Source organism: Lithobates pipiens, unplaced genomic scaffold (assembly GCF_037356315.1).
Source record: "Lithobates pipiens isolate NorthernLeopardFrog02 unplaced genomic scaffold, aLitPip1_a1.2 Scaffold_27, whole genome shotgun sequence".
NCBI classification, from domain to species: Eukaryota; Metazoa; Chordata; class Amphibia; order Anura; family Ranidae; genus Lithobates; species Lithobates pipiens.
In genome coordinates, this window is record NW_027507788.1 from 224,049,092 (window position 1) to 224,072,500 (window position 23,409).

The window sequence follows — 23,409 nt, forward strand, 5'->3', positions numbered from 1 at the left end:
CAAGCTCTATTGTTAAAGATGGACCACTAGCTATATAGGTGAGGTGAATATCACGGTGTATACTGCGGTCAGGGCACGCAGACAATAACAAGAAAACAGCAGAGTTAAAGGGGTATATACAGATGTATACTGTGCTGTGCTGGAGGCACAGACAACTTCCAATAACTCCAGCAAATGCCAATCGGGCTCAAATAGAGAACAGCTATGTAGGTGTATATAGTGGTATGTACTGGGTACAGAGCACGCAGACAGCACGCACTAACACTACTGACTGCAAGCTCTATTATTAAAGCTAGATCACTAGCTATATAGGTGAGGTGAATATAGTGGTGTATACTGCGGTCAGGGCACAGACAGTAACCACTACACAAGAGCAAAATAGTAAATCAGCCAAAAACGATTGGTGTGTAACTGTGTTGAAGGTACACAGAACACCCACTGCTTCAGATGCTAACAAACACTACACGAGGCCGCCTGAAAGGCAGCTTTATATAGTGTGGGGCGTGCACTACACAGTCTGAGCTATGATTGGCCACAGGCAGGATGCCTGTGGCCAACCATTGCTCTTCCCGCCACTGGCGCTGCGATTGGCCAAGCATGCGGGGTCACAGTGCATGCTTGGCCAATCGTGAGACAGCAATGCATTGCGCCATCGCAGTGCATTGTGGGCCACACGAATTTTGCCGCGAACGGCCCAAACGTTCGGAATTCGGCGAACGCACGAACGACCGATGTTCGAGTCGAACATGCGTTCGACTCGAACACGAAGCTCATCCCTAGCCAGCACATGAGTCCCGCATCCATCTGCTACGTCTCCTCCTCTCTGCCTGTACATTGAAATTATTTCAACGTTGATCACTGGACCTCACCTCTAACATAAACTTCTGTTTCGATGATTTATACACATTTATATTAGTACAAAGCGGTAAGGAGCCCCCCCATCAATCTTTAATATGAACCGTTACAAAGTTTCAATGTATACTTGATGCTTGGCATATTGGATTGTGTAATATCTCTCTCTCTCTCCATCTCAATTTGTATGATGTGATCACACCGACTGTAAGCTATGCATGCATTATGACGACTATTTTGATTTATTTATGTAGGTGTGATATTTAATATCTCCTGAGGAAGCCAAAGTTATTGGTGAAACATGTCGGAAATATCACCCCAGTAAACACCATCTACTATCAATCATGTTTTTTATCCTCCAGAATCTTGTGATTGAGTAAATTTAACATTTATTGGTGTTCTTGCATACTCTTTTACCATGTATATAGGGGGTGGGTCAAAGAGCTTTCCCCGACCTGTTCATTTCCCGACTTGTTCATTTCCCGACTTAGTTGGGGTAGGCGGAACACTTTGGTGGGGGTGGGTCAGCCACGCTTCTCGACCTTTGACCTCTTGGGACACGCCTGCTGACCTTTGGAGGAGGTCCCCATTCCAATCCCTGAGTCCCAACCTTGTTCTTCAAGGGAAATCTCAAACCCTAACCCCGAGTTCCTAAACTCTAACCCGTAACACTAAGTTCTAACCCTAACCCCAATTAAACTTTGACCTATGAACTTTAACCCTAACTCTAAGTGCATCTCCACTTTATGACTCCCCCACCCTAAAACCCTTACCTTTCCCAGATCCCGATCGGTTTGTCAGAAAAAGAGTAAAAAAAAAAAAAATAAAAAAATAAATAAAATGAAAAAAAAAAAATTTTTGTTCGGCTGGCTCGCTTGCCACGTAGAAACTCATAGGACATAGGATTTATTTATTTTTTTATAAAAAAACATTTGCGTGAATCACAAATGCACGAACCAAGCTCGCGCAAAGCGCTTTTCCCGACTTAGTTGGGGTAGGCGGAACAGCTAAAATGAATAAAATTCATACATTTTAATGCTCGTTTGTCAACATTGAGTTATTGGCAACTTAAAAATCCTGGCTCCTGGTTTGAGCAATTCTTTTCTGTGTTCTGTGTCTAATTAATGCAGTGCCTGTGAACTTTCCTCTGAAACCCCTTTTTTTATGCGAGTCCAGGATTAGCTCAGGAGTTGTTAGACTTCTATTGCTTTTAATGGGGCTGCCTCCTGCAGTTAATTGCTGGGAGCCCATGCTGGGGTCTGCTCATGTGATCCCACAAGGATCCATATGGAAAGTACGGATGGGGCCTAAATACTTCTTTAAAACGAAGTTCTACAAAAAAAAAATGGAACGTTCGCTTTATGTACTCATGACCCCCTGGCATGTCACATTTGGCATGTCTTTTTTTATTTTTTGGAGGGGGGAGCGGGTGCCTCCTTTTCACAGGTACCCAGCTCCCACTTCCCTCTCCTGGCGCCAAAAGGAAGTTCACCTCTCTCCACCTCCCTCCAATATTCTGGGACACGTCCTAGAAGATTGCCCGACCATTCATAACACGCAATACACTTGCGAGGTCGGCACCGCAGAGAGGAGAGGGGGGGGGGGGGGGGAAGAGAAGTGAGGCTTCGGGTGGCTGCATCGCTGGACGGCGGGAGAGGCGAATGTCCGTTTATTAAAAGTCAGCAGCTACGCTTTTTGAAGCTGCCGACTTAAATGGGCGGCACTCCGCATTAAGAAAATTAAGCAAAGGGGTTGATTCACTAAAACCAAAGAGTGCAAAATCTGGTGTAGCAGTGCACGGTAACCAATCGGCTTCTAACTTCAGCTTGTTCGATTAAGCCTTGACAATAAAACCTGGAAGCCGATTGGTTTATAATCAGAGCTGCACCAGATTTTGCATTCCCCAGTTTTAGTAAATCAACCCCAAAGTATACAGACTCCGTACTGAGTGTGTTGTTGGGCATTTCAAAAACTGTGCTGGTTAGTACACCTTTTTCCCCCCCCGATTCTAGCAGGCAGGATAGTCATTCAGTAAGGCCTCTTTTACACAGGCAGCAAATTCTACTGCCCCCTACTGCTGGGTTGCTTTGTAGATCGTGGCAGAGCAGCGGCTTCCAGGCGGCAATCCGGCTGCCTCCTAAATTTTTTGGTGGGATTGCATTTTCTTTTTCGGCACAAAAATCACGCCATGGCTCCGCCCCATCGGCTTGGTTTGACAGGTGGTGCTGCCTGTCAAACTCAGCATGCCCAAGTTAAGTTTTCACAACCACAAAGCCAACCATCACAGCCATGGAATGTGTGCAATCCCCTCCAACTGACGTTTTTGGCTTTTAGATGGATCGACTGCCTGTTTTTTACTGCCCGTGTGCGAGAGCCCCTGGGGATTACATCTCCTTTCATAAGACCCACTGCAGCGATCTGCGTGTGGATGCCTGCTTGGCCAATGTAAGGCGGGCCTCGGGTGGCGACCCCAACTTAAGGCGGGCCTCGGGTGGCGACCCCAACGTAAAAGCGGGCCTCGGGTGGCGACCCCAACGTAAAGCGGGCCTCGGTTGGCGACCCCAACGTAAAGCGGGCCTCGGGTGGCGACCCCAACGTAAAGCGGACCTCGGGTGGCGACCCCAACGTAAAGCGGACCTCGGGTGGCGACCCCAACGTAAAGCGGACCTCGGGTGGCGACCCCAACGTAAAGCGGGCCTCGGGTGGCGACCCCAAAGTAAAGCGGACCTCGGGTGGCGACCCCAACGTAAAGCGGACCTCGGGTGGCGACCCCAACGTAAAGCGGACCTCGGGTGGCGACCCCAACGTAAAGCGGACCTCGGGTGGCGACCCCAACGTAAAGCGGACCTCGGGTGGCGACCCCAACGTAAAGCGGACCTCGGGTGGCGACCCCAAAGTAAAGCGGACCTCGGGTGGCGACCCCAACGTAAAGCGGACCTCGGGTGGCGACCCCAACGTAAAGCGGACCTCGGGTGGCGACCCCAACGTAAAGCGGACCTCGGGTGGCGACCCCAACGTAAAGCGGACCTTGGGTGGCGACCCCAACGTAAAGCACGCCTCGGGTGGCGACTCCAAAGGAAACCTCTGATGGGACCCTGATGTAAAGTGGGCCTCCGACGGAGACTCTGATGTAAGGGGAGTCCTGATGTGGACCCTGCTCTAAGGAGGGACTCTGATGGTGACCTCGATATGCAGTGCCTTGAAAAAGTATTCACACCACTTGAAATTTTCCACATTTTGTCATGTTACAACCAAAAACGTAAATGTATTTTATGTGATAGACCAACACAAAGTGACACATGTTTGTGAAGTGGAAGAAAAATGATTTAACATTTTTTTACAAATAAATATGTGAAAAGTATGGGGGGCATTTGTATGGTGCCCCCTGGAGACAATACTTTGTAGAACCCCCTTTCTCTACAAGTCTTTTTTGGGGGTGTCTCTACCAGCTTTGCACATCTAGAGAGGAACATTTCTGCCCATTCTTCTTCTTTGTAAAATATCTCAAACTCTGTCAGATTGGATGGAGAGCGTCTGAACAGCAATTTTCAAGTCTTGCCACAGATTCTCAATGGGATTTAGGTCTGGACTGTGACTGGGCCATTCTAACACATGGATATGCTTTGATCTAAAACAGGCATGTCCAAAGTCCGGCTTTTGAATGGCCTGCCTGGTTATTTGGACATATATATCTTTTATGGCCCCCGATGATCTCCCAGCGCCGGGGCCACAAAAGATTTATATGCCTTGGAAGGGACAGGGAGGAGGCGGGCCCGAGCGCCGTACACACACACACACACAGACACAGGATAATTTCCTGTTTACAAGCGGCCTCTGTAATAGGAAGACCCATCTTCAGCGCTGCCATTGGACGACTGTTCTGTCCATCAAAGGAGGCGGGACTTTCTATTAAAGAGGCCATTGTGTAAACAGGAGATTCTCCTTTAGGTAATCTTTGGCGCTCGTCAGTGCATTCCTGGCAATGGTGCTGCGTTCCCAGCAATGGCGAGGGCGTTCCCGGCAATGGCGGGTTCTGTATTCCTGGCAATGGTGAGGCTACATTCATGGCAATGGTGGGTCGGCAGATGGGCACTTGTGAGGCTGCAGATAGGCACTGACCATTATTTTGCTTTACAGTTCTTTATTTAAAAAAAAAATAATTCCTGAAACTTCGCTCCTAAAGTGAATGTTAAACGCCAATAAATACGGTATATCCAAATAAATACGCCCCAAGCTCATCTCTTCACCACACACAGCCACAAAGGCAAAATAATTCTTGTTGGGCCGTGTATTGGTGCTCGGAGGAACACACTTAGACCGAATTTTAATAGTTCAAAGAATGTCAGGAAAAATGGTCGAACCTCGTGCATATTCACTTCATCAAATCTGGCCCTCTTTGAAAAAAAGTTTGGACACCCCTGCTCTAAACCATTCCACTGGCACTTTAAAATGGGACTCTAACAAGAATCCTGATTTAAAGCGTTTGTAAAGATTTTTTTTTTTTTCTTTTTAAATTAAAAACAACAAGAGTGTTATACTGTGTATACCTGTTCTGTGCCATATTATTGCAGACATAGCTACCCTGAATCTCCTCTTCTGAGGGCCGGTGCCGATGATCTTGGCTCTCCCTCTTCTGTGTCTGCCCCCGTAGGCTGTGTGTGTGTGTGTGTGTCCATAAACACACACAGTGTGGCTTGGCCCCACCCCCGCTTTTTGCTCACAGGATTTAACAGACAGTAGCAGGAGCCAATGGCCCCCACTGCTACATGAATAGCGCTGGATCCATACAGGACTTAGGGAATGCATTAAGGTAAAAATGTTTCAGCTTTAGAACCACTTTACGGCGGGACTCTTGTGGGGACCCAGCCCTTACGGCAGGACTTTTGTGTATGGGGGGGGGGGGGAGACACCTAAGGCAGACTCTTATGTAAGGGGGTTCTGATGGGGGCATTACTCGTAAAAGGGGGCCCTGATGTATGGGGGGGGGGGGACTTGATAGCAACCTCCATGTATGGGGGGGGCTCTGGAAACCCTGACGTATTGGGGGGGGCTCTGGAGACCCTGACGTATAGGGGGGGGGCTCCAATGGAAACCAATGTATAGGGGGGGGGCTCTGATTTAGGACAGGACTGATATTGGGGCCGTGCTCCTAAGGGGAACTGTGACAGGGACCCCCCCCCCCCATGTATAGGGCACTCTGATAGGAACCAAAATGCAAGCAGGACCCTGATGGGGATTATGGACCTGTGATGGACTGAAATGTGGCCCTTGTATTGAAAAGTGTGGAGTCTCCTGGTCTATACTACCCATAGCAGCAGATATTCATAACACCATACTGCCAGCAAAAATTTTGATTGGTTACTATGGGCAACAGTCTGTCCGAGACCATGCTACCATTACAGGTTAATAAATTGGGCCCCCTCCCCCACCAAGTAGAAAGGAATAATTTTTAGTCTCTTAACCACTTGCCGACCGCCGCACGATGATATACGTCGACAGAATGGCACGGGCAGGCATATGGGCGTATATATACGTCCCTGCCTTCCCGCGGGTGGGGGGCCCGATCGGTGCCTGCGGCGGTCGGTATTCGTTCGGGAGCGATCCGGGATGAGGGGGCGGCCATTCATTCATGGCCACCCCCTCGCGATCGCTCCCGACGAATAGAAATGCTCCGTGACATCACTTCCTCTCCTGTAATGTAAACACAGGAGAGGAAGTGATGTAATCTCTCCTCCGTGTCGGTAGTTTTCGTTCCGGCACCGAGGAGAGAGGATCGGTGGGTTGCACCAACACGACACTACACAGTAGAACATGCCAGGCACACTCACCCCCCCCCCCCTTCACCCCCCGATCACCCCCCCCCCCCAATTACCCCTGCCCCCCCAGTCACAGTGACACCAATTGCATTTTTTTTTTTGCATTGGTGTCATTTGTGACTGTAATAACTGTTAGGGCAGTTAGGGTTAGCCCCCTTTAGTTCTAATGTACCCCCCTAACCCCCCCCAATAAAGGTTTAACTCCGTGATCACCCCCCGTCGCCAGTGTCACTAAGGCTGGGTTCACATTGCAGCGGTTTATGAGAACGGATGTGATTCGCACCGCACTGCAGTGCAAATCACATCCGATCTCTGTGCGATTCGAGTTCAGCCATACAGATAGTATGGCTGAATTCGCGCCGCACCTGCCGCAAATTCGCACGGGACCCTTTTTTTGGTCCGCAGCAGAATCGGATCGCATGGGTGTTCACACCATGCGATCCGAGTTTGCAGATCGCACTGCGATATGCGAACTGATCTGGGGGTGTCATTAACATTTCACTGACACTCCCAGCAGTTCGCATAGGGCAGTGTGAACTGCCGCCGGGAGGCATGCGATGCGGGAACCCGCCGCGGATTCGTGGCGTTCCTTGCATCGCTCCAGTGTGAACCCAGCCTAATAAGCAATCATTTTTCTGATCGCTGTATTAGTGTCACAGGTGACGCTAGTTAGGCAGGTAGGTATTTAGGTTCGCCGCAACTTTTTATAGCGCCAGGGACCCCCATATACTACCGCATAAAGCCCCCTGATTGCCCCCTAGTTAACCCTTTCACCAGTGATCACCATATAACTGTTACAGGTGACGCTGGTTGGTTAGTTATTTTTTTATAGTTTCAGGGCACCCGCCATTTATTACCTAGTCTCACTAGTGTACCCCTAAATTTAGGGGTGTCTACTTTCCAAAATGGGGTCATTTGCGGGGGGTTTGTGCCATCTTGGCATTTTATGGCCTTCAAAACTGTAACGCCCTTAGAAAGCCTGAAGGCGGTGCTTGGTTTTCGGGGCCCCGTACGTGGCTAGGCTCCCAAAAAGTCCCACATATGTGGTATCCCCGTACTCAGGAGAAGCAGCAGAATTTATTTTGGGGTGTCATTTCACATATGCCCATGGCATGCGTGAGCAATATATCATTTAGTGACAACTTTGTGAAAAAAAAAAATAAAAAAAAATTAAAGTTTGTAATTTTCCCGCAACTTGTGGCAAAATATAAAATATTCCATGGACTCAACATGCCTCTCAGCAAATAGCTTGGGGTGTCTACTTTCTAAAATGGGGTCATTTGTGGGGGTTTTGTGCCATCTTGGCATTTTATGGCCTTCAAAACTGTAATAGGTAGTGAGGAGTGAAGTCAAATATTTACGCCCTTAGAAAACCTGAAGGCGGTGCTTGGTTTTCGGGGCCCCGTACGCGGCTAGGCTCCCAAAAAGTCCCACATATGTGGTATCCCCGTACTCAGGAGAAGCAGCAGAATTTATTTTGGGGTGTCATTTCACATATGCCCATAGCATGTGTGAGCAATATATCATTTAGTGACAACTTTGTGTAAAAAAAAAAAAATTTTTTTGTCATTATTCAATCGCTTGAGGCAAAAAAATAAAATATTCAATGGGCTCAACATGCCACTTATCAATTTCCTTAGGGGGTCTACTTTCCAAAATGGGGTCATTTGGGGGGGTTTTGTACTGCCCTGCCATTTTAGCACCTCAAGAAATGAGATAGGCAGTCGTAAACTAAAAGCTGCGTAAATTCCAGAAAACGTACCTTAGTTTGTAGATGTGACAACTTTTGCGCAAACCAATAAATATACAGTTATTGACTTTTTTACCAAAGACATGTGTCTGAATACATTTTGGCCTAAATGTATGACTAAAATTGAGTTTATTGGATTTTTCTAATAACAAAAAGTAGAAAATATCATTTTTTTTTTTCAAAATTTGTGGTCTTTTTACGTTTATATCGCAAAAAATAAAAATCGCAGAGGCAATCAAATACCATCAAAAGAAAGCTCTATTTGTGGGAAGAAAAGGACGCAAATTTTGTTTGGGTACAACATTGCATGACCGCGCAATTACCAGTTAAAGCAGCGCAGTGCCAAATTGTAAAAAGACCTCTGGTCATTGACCAGCAAAATGGTCCGGTCTGAAAGTGGTTAACCGAGCTTCTCCAAAATACAAATCAATATTCCCGCACAGAGGACGACCTGCACATTGATCGGGGATTTGGCAGGTCTTGGCAGACTCCTTGGCCGTGTGCCGGACATCATCAGGAGAACAATTAAGTGACTTCATTGTTTTTCATAATGGGGAGAACAAGTCTGAATTAATAGGTCGGGAATCAGTGGTGGGTCCAAGTTATGCATGTTTTATTTTATTTTTTTTGGGGGGGGTGGAAGAGGCTGTGTTGCCATAGCAACTGGGATGCAGATATTTATTTTTATACAGAAGTTCAGGGAAAAAAAAAAAAAAAAAAAAAAAAAAAGTATGATTGATATTATAACAAGGAACGGCTACTTTATAAAATGGTTTAACATTTGATTTGGAAAATGCTAGGATGTCAAATAATTTTTTTGTCCTAAATTATACCTCACCGGACACTATTAGGTCCCCCTTGCTAGTAGCGGGTTGGACCCCCTTTATTAGGCCCCCCTTGCTAGTAGCGGGTTGGACCCCCTTTATTAGGCCCCCCTTGCTAGTAGCGGGTTGGACCCCCTTTATTAGGCCCCCCTTGCTAGTAGCGGGTTGGACCCCCTTTATTAGGTCCCCCTTGCTAGTAGCAGTTTGGACCCCCTTTATTAGGTCCCCCTTGCTAGTAGCAGGTTGGACCCCCTTTTGCCTCCATTCTTGGTGGCAGACATACAACAAGGTGTTGGAAACGTTCCTCAGAGATTTTGCTCCATAGTGACATCATAACATCATGGATGTGCAGCCGACAAATCTGCAGCAACTTTATGATGTCAATTTGAGTTACTGTTGCCTATCATCTGGAACCAGTCTGCCCATTCTCCTCTGACCTCAACAAGGCATTTTCCTCCACACAACTGCTGCTCACTGGATATTTTCTCTTTTTCCCCACCATTCTCTGTAAACCCGAGAGATGGTTGTTTGTGAAAATCCCAGAAATACTCAGACCGGCCCGTCTGCCACCAACACCCATGCCACGTTCAAAGTCACTTCAACCCCCTTTCTTCCCCATTCTGATGCTCGGTTTGAACTTCAGCAAGTCGTCTTCACCACTTCTAAATGCCTAAATGCACTGAGTTGCTGCCGTGTGACTGCCAATCAGCCAATTTGTGTTACCAAGAAATTAAACAAGTGTACCTAATAAAGTGGCTGGTGAGTGTAGAATGGTGAAGGTTCACTAATTAAATCTATTCTGGCCTCGTTTATCTGACACTTTATCTGGAGAGATCAGTCGGAGACCCCCTGAAGTAGTATGACACATGCTGCCCACTGAGATGCGATTCTAGGAGAATAGTTTATAAAGTGATAATGAAGCACAGCTGACTGTAACTAGACGGAGGTGTGACTTAAAGCAGAACTTCACTCTCTCAATCAACATGAACTATTTCTAATCCTTAGCATTAGTAAATAGATATATTTTACTATCATCTTTACATCTTCAAACTGGTCTCTGGCCTAGGCCAAAATGATGTCATCCACCCCAGGAGTCTTCATGGGAGAAGGGGCTTTCTCAGTTAAGCACACCCTTCTGCCTGCATGCCTGAGCTAAGGGCAGATAGATTCCAGGAAGTATATTCTACATGAATCATCTGCCCTTACTCAAGATGGTAGTGGCTAGATATGCTGGGGGGGTCCCAAGGGGATTTTTCAGCAAAATAAAGCATGGAGACATCGGTGGATGGGAGAGTTTGCTTTGAATATTAAAGATTATTTTCAATAGTGTTTGTGGTGCAGAGATGCAGTGTAGTTCCGCTTTAACAAAAGGGAACAAAACCCACAAAATGCCCACTGCCCCAACCTATAATTGGCCTTTGCAGCAAAGAGTGCATGGAAGGGCAACGCATATCAAAACAAAACCAAAGAAAAGTCCCAACTCAACTTACCGACGTATCCTGTCTAACAGCATGCATTAAAAACAGGGCTGGAGGACGGCACTGTGGACGCCCTTCTGAGCGAAACACGGAGCGCGCCACTGCGGAGGGGCCTTCTGAGCGAAACGCGGAGCGTGCCACTGCGGAGGGGCCTTCTGAGCGAAACGCGGAGCGCGCCACTGCGGAGGGGCCTTCTGAGCGAAACGCGGAGCGCGCCACTGCGGAGGGGCCTTCTGAGCGAAACGCGGAGCGCGCCACTGCGGAGGGGCCTTCTGACCGAAACACGGAGCGCGCCACTGCGGAGGGGCCTTCTGACCGAAACACGGAGCGCGCCACTGCGGAGGGCCTTCTGACCGAAACACGGAGCGCGCCACTGCGGAGGGCCTTCTGACCGAAACACGGAGCGCGCCACTGCGGAGGGCCTTCTGACCGAAACACGGAGCGCGCCACTGCGGAGGGGCCTTTGACCGAAACACGGAGCGCGCCACTGCGGAGGGGCCTTTGACCGAAACACGGAGCGCGCCACTGCGGAGGGGCCTTTGACCGAAACACGGAGCGCGCCACTGCGGAGGGGCCTTTGACCGAAACACGGAGCGCGCCACTGCGGAGGGGCCTTCTGACCAAAACACGGAGCGCGCCACTGCAGAGGGCCTTCTGACCGAAACACGGAGCGCGCCACTGCAGAGGGCCTTCTGACCGAAACTTGGAGTATGGCACTGTGGACATCCTAAAAAATGCTAGCTGCCTGGAATTCTCATGGATAGTCAAAGTCACTGACCCGAAAGAAGTATGCAATAAATAAGTAAAACCAAAATCCCTAATCCGGTGTTTCTCAAAAACTCTTTCTTCAGTCAAGGCACCCTTCAAAAACTAGGTTTGTAAAAGGAAAGTGGGTGACCGGACTCTGATATATGGGAAATCCACAGGTGTATTAGAAATAATCCAACAATAAAAAACACATCACAGCTTCTCAAGGCAGGGAAGAAATGTTGACGGGTTTCATGCTACAAGCGCTGGTAGTGTGAAACGCGTAGTTTCTTCCCTGCTTTAAGAAGCTGTGATGTACTCTTATCAGTGGATTGTTTCTAATAAACTTGTGAATTCTCCGTACATTAGAGTGCGCTCCCCTCACCTTCCTTTTATTAGTATTTTGCGGTTGCGAGCCAGACCCGCGCCTTTTTGCATGGATTTGGGGGCTGGAGGTGGACCGACCTGGAGCTGTGCATTTGTATTATTGGACCTATGCACAAATCTCCAAAGCAACCCATTCTAAAATGTAAAAAGAAAAAAAAAAAAAAAAAGAAAAAAAAAATGTTTGTAACCCAGCAATATCCACACACATAAGACACCCATCATTGGAAGCGATTTATTTTTACAAAGCAACTATACGTTTACATGCGGGTACTGACTAGTATTCCAGGGTTTCTCTCCGTCATGCAGCCAACATGACCCCGGCACTGACAAGGGTGCGGCACAGGGATGCTGTGCAGATGCACAATGTGCTCCTTACAAATGATGTCATCAGTTTTTAGAATGCCGACGACCTGGCCAATGTTGTAATACTGCACAATAAGAGCCTGGAGCTATGTGCAAGGCCACGTTCACACGTGACATCACCAGTAGACCACACCTCTTTCCCTACTTCAGCGGTGGGGCCAAATGACAGCTCCCTCTCTGGCGCTAAAGTAAATTAAACAAAAGTGTCGGCAAGTGAGGGAGCCCATCTTTACACACTGCCCCCCCCCCCCCACACACACACACACACAGCCTCTCTCCTTGCACTCACTGCCGCCCCACTCTGTAATACACTGCCCCTCTCCTTGCACACACTGCCCCCTCCCCCCCCCACTGTACACACTGCCCCTCTCCTTGCACACACTGCTCCTCTCCTTGCACACACTGCCCCCCCTTGCACACACTACCCCCTCCCCCCACACTGTACACACTGCCCCTCCCCTTGCACACACAGCCCCCTCCCGCCACACTGTATACACTGCCCCTCTCCTTGAACACACTGCCCCCCCCCCCCCCCCACACACACACACACACTGCCTCTCTCCTTGCACTCACTGCCGCCCCACTCTGTAATACACTGCTCCTCTCCTTGCACACACTGCCCCCCTTGCACACACTGCCCCCTCCCCCCACACTGTACGCACTGCCCCTCCCCTTGCACACACAGCCCCCTCCCGCCACACTGTATACACTGCCCCTCTCCTTGAACACACTGCCCCCCCCCACTCTGTATACACTGCCCCCCCTCACTGCCCCTCTCCTTGCACACACTGCCCCCCCCTCTACACACACTGGCCTTCTCCTTGCACAGACTTCCCCCCAAACACTGTATACACTGCCCGCCCCCCCACACAGACTGCCGCACCCCCCCCCCCACTCTGTATACGCTGCTCCTATCCTTACACAGACTGCCCCCATCCCCTTGCCACAAAGCGGACCTGTCACCTGTATGGACTATTGGTCCCCTAGGTGAAAGCAATAAAATCATATGTTTAACCACTTGCCAACTGGGCACTTACACCCCCTTCCTTCCCAGGCCAATTTTCAGCGCTGTTACACTTTGAATGACAAGTACTCAGTCATGCAACCCTGTACCCATATGCAATTTTTGTCCCGTTTTCACACAAAGAGGTTTCTTTTAGTGGTATTTAATCACCACTGGGTTTTTGTATTTTGTTGCGCTATAACTGCAGACATAGTACAGGAGATGGTCAGAGACTGCAGACATGATACAAGAGATCAATGCAGCCTCGCCTGGGCCCGGATCAGAGCAGCGATCTTCGTGTGTCACGGAGCTGTGGATTGAATTGCCCGGGCTGCAGGACACAATGTCCCGCCTCTTGTGATCACTTCATGCTGATTCAATGTCCCTCCATTTGATCAGTGTTCCGTCTGTCACAGGAGGCGGGAAATTGTTACTACAGCCCGTGCAATTCAGCTCTGTGACACACGGAGATCGCCGCTCTGTGGGAGGGAGAAGGGAGGAATAGAAGGGAGCAAAAGCAAGGATGAGCTCAGGAGTGTTCGCATACGCCACGTGCTGAGCCCGCCAAGGGGGCCCAGAAGACGAGGTGCATAACAAGCTGAACAGAAAGTCCCTGACCCTTTCCATAAAATGCACAGATGTGAACATGACCCATAGGAAACCATATTAAATGGACTGTAGTGCGTTTCTGAAAAACTTAAAATGCTCTAAAAAAAATAAAATATATATAATGCATAGGTGTGAACCAGGCCTAAGGCTGGATTCACACCTATTGCATTTTGAGTGCATTTTGCAGATTTGCACTACAGAACGTGTTCCATAGGAGACCATGATAAATGGACTGTAGTGCAAATCTGCAAAATGCAAACAGCACCAAAACTGCCATAGGTGGGAATCAGGCCTAAGACTCGATTCACATCTATGCATGCTGCTTTTGAGCGTTTTTGCAGTGCATTTTGCGGTGCTTGTTACTGGGGTTTTATATATTTTTTTTTTTTTTTTTTACACAGCTATATACAAGAAAAAAAAGCGAAAAACGCAAATCGCGGCAAAAACACGGTACTTGCGTTTTTGATGCAGGTCCATTGACTTCTATTACATGCAAAAAGCTGCATTTTGCATGAAAAAAAGTCCCCGACCCCTTCCAAAAACGCAGAGGCACAAAAATGCATTGATGTGAACATGTTCCATAGGAACCCACGTTAAAAAAAATTTCCCTGCATTTCGGCAAAATGCATCAAAAACGCATTAGTGTGAATCAAGCCTTAGAAGCCGGTCAACAACAGCACTCCTATTTTTTTTTTTTTTTTTTTTTTTTTTTTTTTTTATCAACTCAGCACTGCTTTCTTTTAACTATTGAATGCAACATAGAACAACCAAGGAATAAAATTGCCGGATTGAAACAAACATTCACCACACACAAAAAAAATAAATACAAAATTATTATTATTTAAATTATATATATATATATATATATATATTAGGGCTGCGGAAATTAACAATTATTTGTCCGATCAAAATAATTTTGATCGAGGACGATGCGCGGAGTGAGCTCAGCGGTCTCGCCCATAGGAAAGGCCGCGGCTTCGGCCTAGCTCCGGAGCCACGGCCATCTTGGTCCACCCGACGGCGGCCTAGACGCGCGTGCTGACGTCATCATCGCCCGCCCGCTTGTGTCTACTCTGAGGATGGACAGGTCTGCCTGCTGTCTATTCCAGACAATCATGAATACTAAAGTATGGGGGAGATGTGGGCAGTACTTTATGGGAGAAGATGGACAGTACAGCATGTGGGGAGATGTGGGGAAATGTGGACAGTACAGCATGGGGGAGATGTGGACATTACAGTTAAAGTTATACTAACTTTCTAAATTTTTCTTAAAGTTTAATAAAAAATAAAAGAAAATATATAATTGTAAAAACTGTATGTGCATTATAATTATTTGAAATGAGTCAATCGATTAAAAAAAAAAAAAATCTAAACAGGAAAATTTTTTAATCAGTAACAGCCTATATATATATATATATATATATATATATATATATATATATATATATATATATATATATATATATATATACACACACACACACACACACACACACACACTAATATCTATAAATACAACTTTGCAGCACAAAAAAAAAATAAAAAAAAAAAAACACTAAAAGCCAAAACAGCAAGATGACAATAATATTACAACAATGCATTACATACCCCTCAAACCTGCAGTGGTTATTTTGGAAACTCCTGGGTAAATATATATACACACACAATATGCCATACACAAGTCACATGACTGCGATCCCGTTCTCCTCAGCCGCGTCTATCAAATCTCCGTGTGAATGTAATGGATTTGGAATCCTCAGCACAGGAAAAAGATGAGATGGGAATTTTACAAGACGGCAATCCCGGGAATTCCTCTACTTCGGAAAAGAAAGTGCGGATTTTGACACTGAGTGGCCGGATCTTACGCTGGGGAGGAGTTTTGGATTATAGGCGTTTCCCTTTCCGGTGCCTTTAAAGCGGCAAACTCAAAAAGTGAATATTTCCTATGATATAAAGGACATTTGGAAATGATAACTGTGTCTAAGCAGCACCCTGTTGACACTAGCAGTGTTTAGCTTGCAGAGGTAGCAACTAGAGATATACACACTGGAGCCACCACCTCATCCCTTTAAACTTGAACACATATGGATTACACAGGTTCTGAGGCTAATTAAACGCAGATGAGGCACCAAGTGAGTTTAATTAGCACCTTAATCAGCGACAGAACCTGTGTAATTAATATGTGTTTGGGTTTAAATGAGGTGGCAACCAGAATACACATGTTGCAACCTCCTGCCCCCCCCCCCCCCCCCCCCCCCCCCCACAGAATGCTTTCTTTCACGACCAGAACTCTGCCCCATCTGCATGTGCCTCTTTCCTTTTTTTTTTTTTTTTAAGTCGGCAGCTACAAATACTGCAGCTGCTGACTTATAAAATAAGGACACTTACCCGCCCAAGCGCGCCCGCGATGTCGGCACCCAAAGCCGATCTCTCGATCGTCTCTCGGGTGCTGCCGCCGCCATCTTGGGTATGGGAATCAGGAAGTGGAGCCTTGCGGCTTCACTTCCCGGTTCCCTACTGCGCATGCGCGAGTCGCGCTGCGCAATAAGGATGGTCCCCGCTGTCTCTGGGATCCGTGTGTTTCCCAGCAGACAGCGGGGGACCCGCAGGGAGTGGCGTAAATATCTGCAGATTCTGCGGATATCTATGCCGGAAGTGAGTGCAAATACCTGTACTATACAGGTACCTGCACCCCCCTCCCCCCTGAAAGGTGCCAATTGTGGCGCCGGAAGGGGGGGGGGAGGGTTCCAATGAGGGGAAGGTCCACTTTAGGGTGGAGCTTCGCTTTAAAGTGGAACTCGGCCCTCGTTCACATTAAATGTGGCTTTGAATTGTGTGACCCCCATCTGAAATCACACAAATTTCAAAGCCGCATGTCAGTGCAACTTGGAAGACATCAGTGTGGCTTCATGCACAGATGTCTATGCAAGCTGCGCCCTCGAAAATCGGCAAAAATAGTGCAAAAACGACTTTTTCAAATTGATATGGCATCGCAAAGTCGGCGTCGCACTGATTTGAACAGTGCAATTGCCAACAATAGAGTGCGACTTCTCACGCGATTTGGCCTGTCAAATCACATGACAAGTCACTCCGGTGTGAATGGCGGCTAATAGTACAATATAGCAAATTGCGAGCAGGTGGGCTTTTTATTGCAGAAGAGACACATGCAATGTCTCTTCTGCAATACAGTATACTTACCTGCCTACAGTGAAGGAAAAAAATGATTAGACCGGCTGCTGATTTTGTACATTTGCCCACTGACAAAGAAACAATCGGTCTATAATTGTATTGGTCGGTTTATTTTAACAATGAGAGACAGAATAACAACAAAAATATCAAGAAAAACGCATTTCAAAAAAGTAAAAAAATTATTTTGGATTTTAATGAGTGACATAAGTATTTTACCCCTTCACAATACACGACTTAACCACTTTCAGACCGGACCATTTTGCTGGTCAAAGACCAGACCACTTTTTGCGATTCGGCACTGCGTCGCTTTAACTGACAATTGCGTGGCCGTGCGACGTGGCTCCCAAACAAAATTGACGTCCTTTTTTTCCCACAAATAGAGCTTTCTTTTGGTGGTATTTGATCACCCCTGCGGTTTTTATTTTTTGCGCTATAAACAAAAATAGAGCGACAATTTTGAAAAAAAAGCATTATTTTTTACTTTTTGTTATAATAAATATCCCCCAAAAATATATAAAAAAACATTTTTTTCCCTCAATTTAGGCCGATACGTATTCTTCTACATATTTTTGGTAAAAAAAATCGCAATAAGCGATTATTGATTGGTTTGCGCAAAAGTTATAGCGTTTACAAAATAGGGATAGTTTTATAGCATTTTTATTAATAATTTTTTATTATTTTTTTTTTTACTAGTAATGGCGGCGATCTGCGATTTTTATTGTGACTGCGACATTGTCGGGGACCCATCGGACATTGTTGACACATTTTTGGGACCATTGTCATTTATACAGTAATCACTGTTATATAAATGCAGTGATTCCTGTGTAAATGACACTGGCAGTGAAAGGGTTAACCTGTGGGTGGCAGTGTAGGGGTTAAGTGTTCCTAGGGGTGTGTTACTAACTGTGGGGGGGTTGGGCTTTCATTTAGTGTACACTGATCTCTGCTCCAATCACATGGAGCAGAGATCAGCGTCACTAGTTGCTAGGCAGAATGGGAAAATGTTGTTTATACAGCATTTCCTCCATTCGGCCGCTCCGTGAGACGATCGCGGGGATGCCCGCGGCGATCGAGTCCGCGGGGCCAAGCGACCGGACTCACGGGGGTCCCGACCAGCGCGGGAGCGCGCCTCCGGCGGCGCGCTCCCGATGGCACGGCGGCAACGAATATTGGACGTACCTGTACGCCAATATGCCTGCCCGTGCCATGCTGTCGACGTACATCGTCGTGCGCTGGTCGGGAAGTGGTTAAGCTGGCCATACACCTATAGATTATCTGAAGATTTTCTATGGTTTGATGGAAAAAGTGCAACAGATTTCTCCATGTTCGCTAAACTGTGTGGATGGAGGAATCTCCCACCAGACGTTTCTTGGAGTTGGCCTCCAGGTTTGCACACATCTCAGAAGGGATTTTGTCCTCTTTGCAGATCCTCTCCAAGTCATTAAGGTTTTGAGGTTGACTTTTGGTAACTTTTGTTGTTGTTTGTATGAATAAATGATTTTATTACATTTTTACTCTTTCTGACCCAATATATTATTATGCCGCTTAAAAAATCCCCTGGGGGATCCTCCCAAATTTATTTTTCTAAAAGCTTTTGGGGTGTGCGGCTGACTCTAAGCCCGTGGTGTATGTGCCCCTGGGGTGGCAGTCCAGCTGTGCTGTAATACACATTGTGTATCGGGTTCACTTTGAGTTTACTGGCACCAAGGTCACTGCACCACATCGCACTTTTTTTCACACCTGCCTCTAGGGCCGGGCCTTTTGGCTGGGACCAGAGGAATTTTTGATTACTGGCAGAAGGGCCCGCCATGGTATTGAACTATGGCACTTCTCCACTTCCCTTTCCACACTTGTATTTGTGTTCTTTTGTCATTTTTGTCTGTTTTTGGCATGGTACACTTTATTCACTGTTTGATTAGTAAGGTGTATGTCATGGGAGGGGGTGGATATGTCCTTCTGGCTTAGTTTGCCCTCACTCATGGGGTCTCCCTTTGGGGGGAGCCCCACCTATTACTTGTGGTTGGTCTGTTCCCAGAGAATGGGGGTCCACCTGGTTTCGGCTAGGTGGACCAGTGAGTACCTCAGTCCCTGTCGGGAGCCTTGAGCCCCAAGGGATCAGGGTAAGGGCCCTCCCTCCTCTGAGGAGGTCCATGTGTACACTCTGTCCACTTTTGTGTGCTCACTTTCTTTTTGCACCGGGTGTTTCACACACCATGGGCTTTTAAAAAAAATTTTTAAAACGTTGTGGATTCGTTGCGTTTTTCAAAGTCCTGCAAGCTGCATTTTTGGTGGTGAAAAATAAAACCCCACCAAAAACGTATTTCCCCTTTGAATGTGTGTATGTATGAATGCTGTTGGGGTCTTTCTGTTCTTTCACGGACTACACTAATTCGTACATGACTTGGTATAGTCATAAGCACCTTACATGCCTGTAATGCAAGTCCGTTTCTGTTGCATTTTTTGCTGTAAAACCAAAATAAACACCTTTCAAAACAAGAAAAAAAAACGCACTTCCCCATTGCAATGAACAAAAATTGCATCAAAATAGCGCCCATGGTTGCATTTTTGGTGAGTTTTTTGAGTCAAGTGTGCTTTTTTTTTCACAGGTACAAAATGCATCGGAAACACACACAAATACGTTTTTGCAACAGAGCGGTGTGAAAGTAGCCAAGAGATTTGTCATTTTTGTCCTTTCGTTTCTGAGATGCACACAAGCTCACTAACCTGCGACCAGACTCTCTGCTGCTGTTAAAGTGGAATTCAACTCTCATTTTAAAAACGGGTGACAAGTAGGGATTTTATGAGATGTCCGCGCTCATAGACATGCATTTGTACAAAATAATGTCCGTTGGCATGGACCATAGGGGGAGTACATGGATTGAAAACTGGCTACAAGGGCGAGTTCAGAGGGTGGTGATAAATGGGGAGTACTCAGAATGGTCGGGGGTGGGTAGTGGGGTCCCCCAGGGTTCTGTGCTGGGACCAATCCTGTTTAATTTGTACATAAATGACCTGGAGGATGGGGGTGGGGGAAACAGTTCAATCTCTGTATTTGCGGACGATACTAAGCTAAGCAGGGCAATAACTTCTCCGCAGGATGTGGAAACCTTGCAAAAAGATCTGAACAAATGAATGGGGGGAGGGGCAACTACATGGCAAATGAGGTTCAATGTAGAAAACTGTAAAATAATGCATTTGGGTGGCAAAAATCTGAATGCAATCTATAGACTGGGGGGAGAACCTCCGGGGGAATCTATAATGGAAAAGGACCTGGGGGTCCTAGTAGATGATGGGCTCAGCAATGCCAAGCTGCTGCTAACAAAGCAAACAGAATATTGGCATTAAAAAGGGGATCAACTCCAGAGATAAAGCGATAATTCTCCGGCTCTACAAGACTCTGGTCCGGCCGCACCTGGAGTATACTGTCCAGTTCTGGGCACCAGTCCTCAGGAAGGATGTACTGGAAATGGAGCGACTACAAAGAAGGGCAACAAAGCTAATAAAGGGTCTGGAGGATATTAGTTATGAGGGAAGGTTGTGAGCTCTGAACTTATTCTCTCTGGAGAAGAGACGCCTGAGAGGGGATATGATTTCATTATATAAATGCCGGACTGGTGACCCCACAATATATAAATACCGGACTGGTGACCCCACAATATATAAATACCAGACTGGTGACCCCACAATATATAAATACCGGACTGGTGACCCCACAATATATAAATACCGGACTGGTGACCCCACAATATATAAATACCGGACTGGTGACCCCACAATATATAAATACCGGACTGGTGACCCCACAATATATAAATACCGGACTGGTGACCTCACAATATATAAATACCAGACTGGTGATCCCACAATATATAAATACCGTACTGGTGACCCCACAATAGGGAGAAAACTTTTTCACAGAAGGGATTTTAACAAGACTCGTGGCCACTCACTAAAATTAGAAGAAAAGAGGTTTAACCTTAAACTATGTAGAGGGTTCTTTACTGTAAGAGCGGCAAGGATGTGGAATTCCCTTCCACAGGCGGTGGTCTCAGCGGGGGGCATCGATAGTTTCAAGAAACTATTAGATAATCACCTGAACGACCGCAACATACAGGGATATACAATGTAATAATGACGTATAATCACACACATAGGTTGGACTTGATGGACTTTTTCTTTTTTTCAACCTCACCTACTATGTAACTATCAGTGTTTGTGCAGTACAAGAAGAAAATAAAAGAAAATAAAGGCTGTTATTATTTAAGGTACATATATAGCTTATATATATGTAAGCTCTATGAGCAGGGCCCTCCTGTACCTTTTGTATTGTACTGTAATTGTGTTGTCCCCCCTATACATTGTAAAGCGCTGCGTAAACTGTTGGCGCTATATACATTGTGTACAATAATAATAAAATAATGTAGTGCTGTCAATTTACGCAGCTCTTTACATATACATCGTACATTCCCCATTAGTCCCTACTCTCAAGGAGCTAACAATCTAAGGTCCCATTCATATATACTAGGGCCAATTTAGACAGAAGCCAATTAACCTACCTGCATGTCTTTGGAGTGTGGGAGGAAACCGGAGTACCCGGAGGAAACCCACGCAGGCACAGGGAGAACATGCAAACTCCAGGCAGGTAGTGTCGTGGTTGGGATTTGAACCAGCGACCCTTTTTTACTGCTAGGCGAGAGTGCTAACCACTACATCACTGTGCTGTTAGGAGCATTTTAGTAGCGTTTAGAAGCTGTTAGGAGCATTCAGCATTTATTTTTGTTGCTGAAGTTAATAAAAAATGCAAATAGCCTAAAGTGTACACTGACACATAGGATAACACTAACCCTAACCGACCCCTCTTCTTCAGAGCTCAGTAGTGGGCTCTCCTTCAACAGTCCCTGTACTAATGCCTATTAATACAGGGACTGTTGAAGGAGAGCTCACTACTGAGCTCTGAAGAAGAAGGGTCTTCCCCTTGAAACGCGTCAGGGGGTAGTGAGTGGTGTGAGCTCCTTTGTGACCCCTGGAGAGTCCAGTTCATCTGATTATAGTTGGGTACCCTTCCCACATCCAGCGGCGGTTGGGCAATAAAAGAACAGCAGCAGAATGATCAGGCCATCTCTCTGATCTCCTCTCAGCACATGTGTATGCCGCTCACCCGACAGGCTCCTAGTGCCGTCTCTCCCTCTCCCAGTCAGAGTGTGGCTGTACAAGGTCCTGATATCCATCACAATCAATTACTTGCACTAGTTGCATTTAAAAAAGAAAATTAAAAAATATGTGCAATCATTTTATTCAATACGTAACCTTCATACCTTGATGTTTTTTTTTTTTTCTACATCTTCCCGAAATTTGGCTTTAGAAACAAAAAAAAAAAATTAACAAGACAAATTTGTATGAAGAGGAAGAAATCAGCGTTGGGGGGGGGGGGGGGGGACACGCTGAGCCGCCTCTACATGACTTTGGCTGGGAAATCTCCTCCAGACACAGAAAAAAAAAAAAAAAAGCATGCCGAACGAATATTATCCTAAGCAGAGCACAAATGACAACACACACCGGGCCGGTCCCCTCCGCTCACCTCTTTTTTCCTCCTCTTTGTCTTGGTCGCCTTAATCTCTTTCGATTTTTTGGGCTTCTTCCTCCTCGGCCCGGGGACCTGCTCCTCGGGGAAGAATTCCTCTTCTACCTCCGGCTCTTCCATCCCTCTTTCTTCCTCGTCTGTGAACAGATAGAAGACGGTTAGTGCCTCTCACCCGATCGCTTCTCTCCTGCGTGTTCCTCGCACATATTAGACATTTTTTTTAGCGGTGGGAGGAGAAGGTGGATTGAATTTTTATTTTGCTGCTATTGACCCCCCCCCCCCACCTGAATTAAAAAAAAACGAATGACTTTTCACGGCGATCGCAAACAAAGGTCAACGCCATCAGACAGTAACGAAATGCAAAATAGATCTCCTGCCTCCTAATCATCTGCAACCCCTCAGAATTCCATTACTCTTCCCCGCGCTGGAACCCGCTCTGATGAATTCAGGGCTAATATGACATCTGGATCATAAAAGGTTACTAGGGAAGGAAAACCATGACAATCAGAAGCATGATAAAAAAAAAAAAAAAAAAAGAAATAAAAAAAAAAATGTCACCCCCCCCCCAACAACCAATCACAGCTCAGAAGATAAAAGCATGGCAAGGTTGCTCAGGGCAACGGGAAAACTTTTTCATTTCCATTGCTGTCCGCAGAATAAATTTCTACTTATTTGTTCTTCTGGAGTCTAAAATAAGAACTATCTGTACAGGCAACCAATCGGATGCTGCCGTCTGTTCCAGGGGCGGACTAACCATTTGGCTATTCGGGGCACTGCCCAAGGGCCCCGGGCCACTAGGGGGCCCCATCA

At 46.5% G+C, this 23,409-nt stretch overlaps 1 protein-coding gene across 5 annotated transcripts in view; it reads right to left on the reverse strand.

Moving 5' to 3' along the window:
* The window catches only part of CHD5 (chromodomain helicase DNA binding protein 5), a 279,954-nt gene that overhangs the window by 217,669 nt on the left and 38,876 nt on the right, over nt 1-23,409 (reverse strand). For all 5 annotated transcript variants that reach the window (XM_077458298.1, XM_077458299.1, XM_077458297.1 and 2 more), the window contains exon 2: nt 22,597-22,736. In XM_077458298.1, coding sequence (XP_077314424.1) covers nt 22,597-22,736 — 140 coding nt within the window. The remainder of the gene's footprint in view (nt 1-22,596; nt 22,737-23,409) is intronic.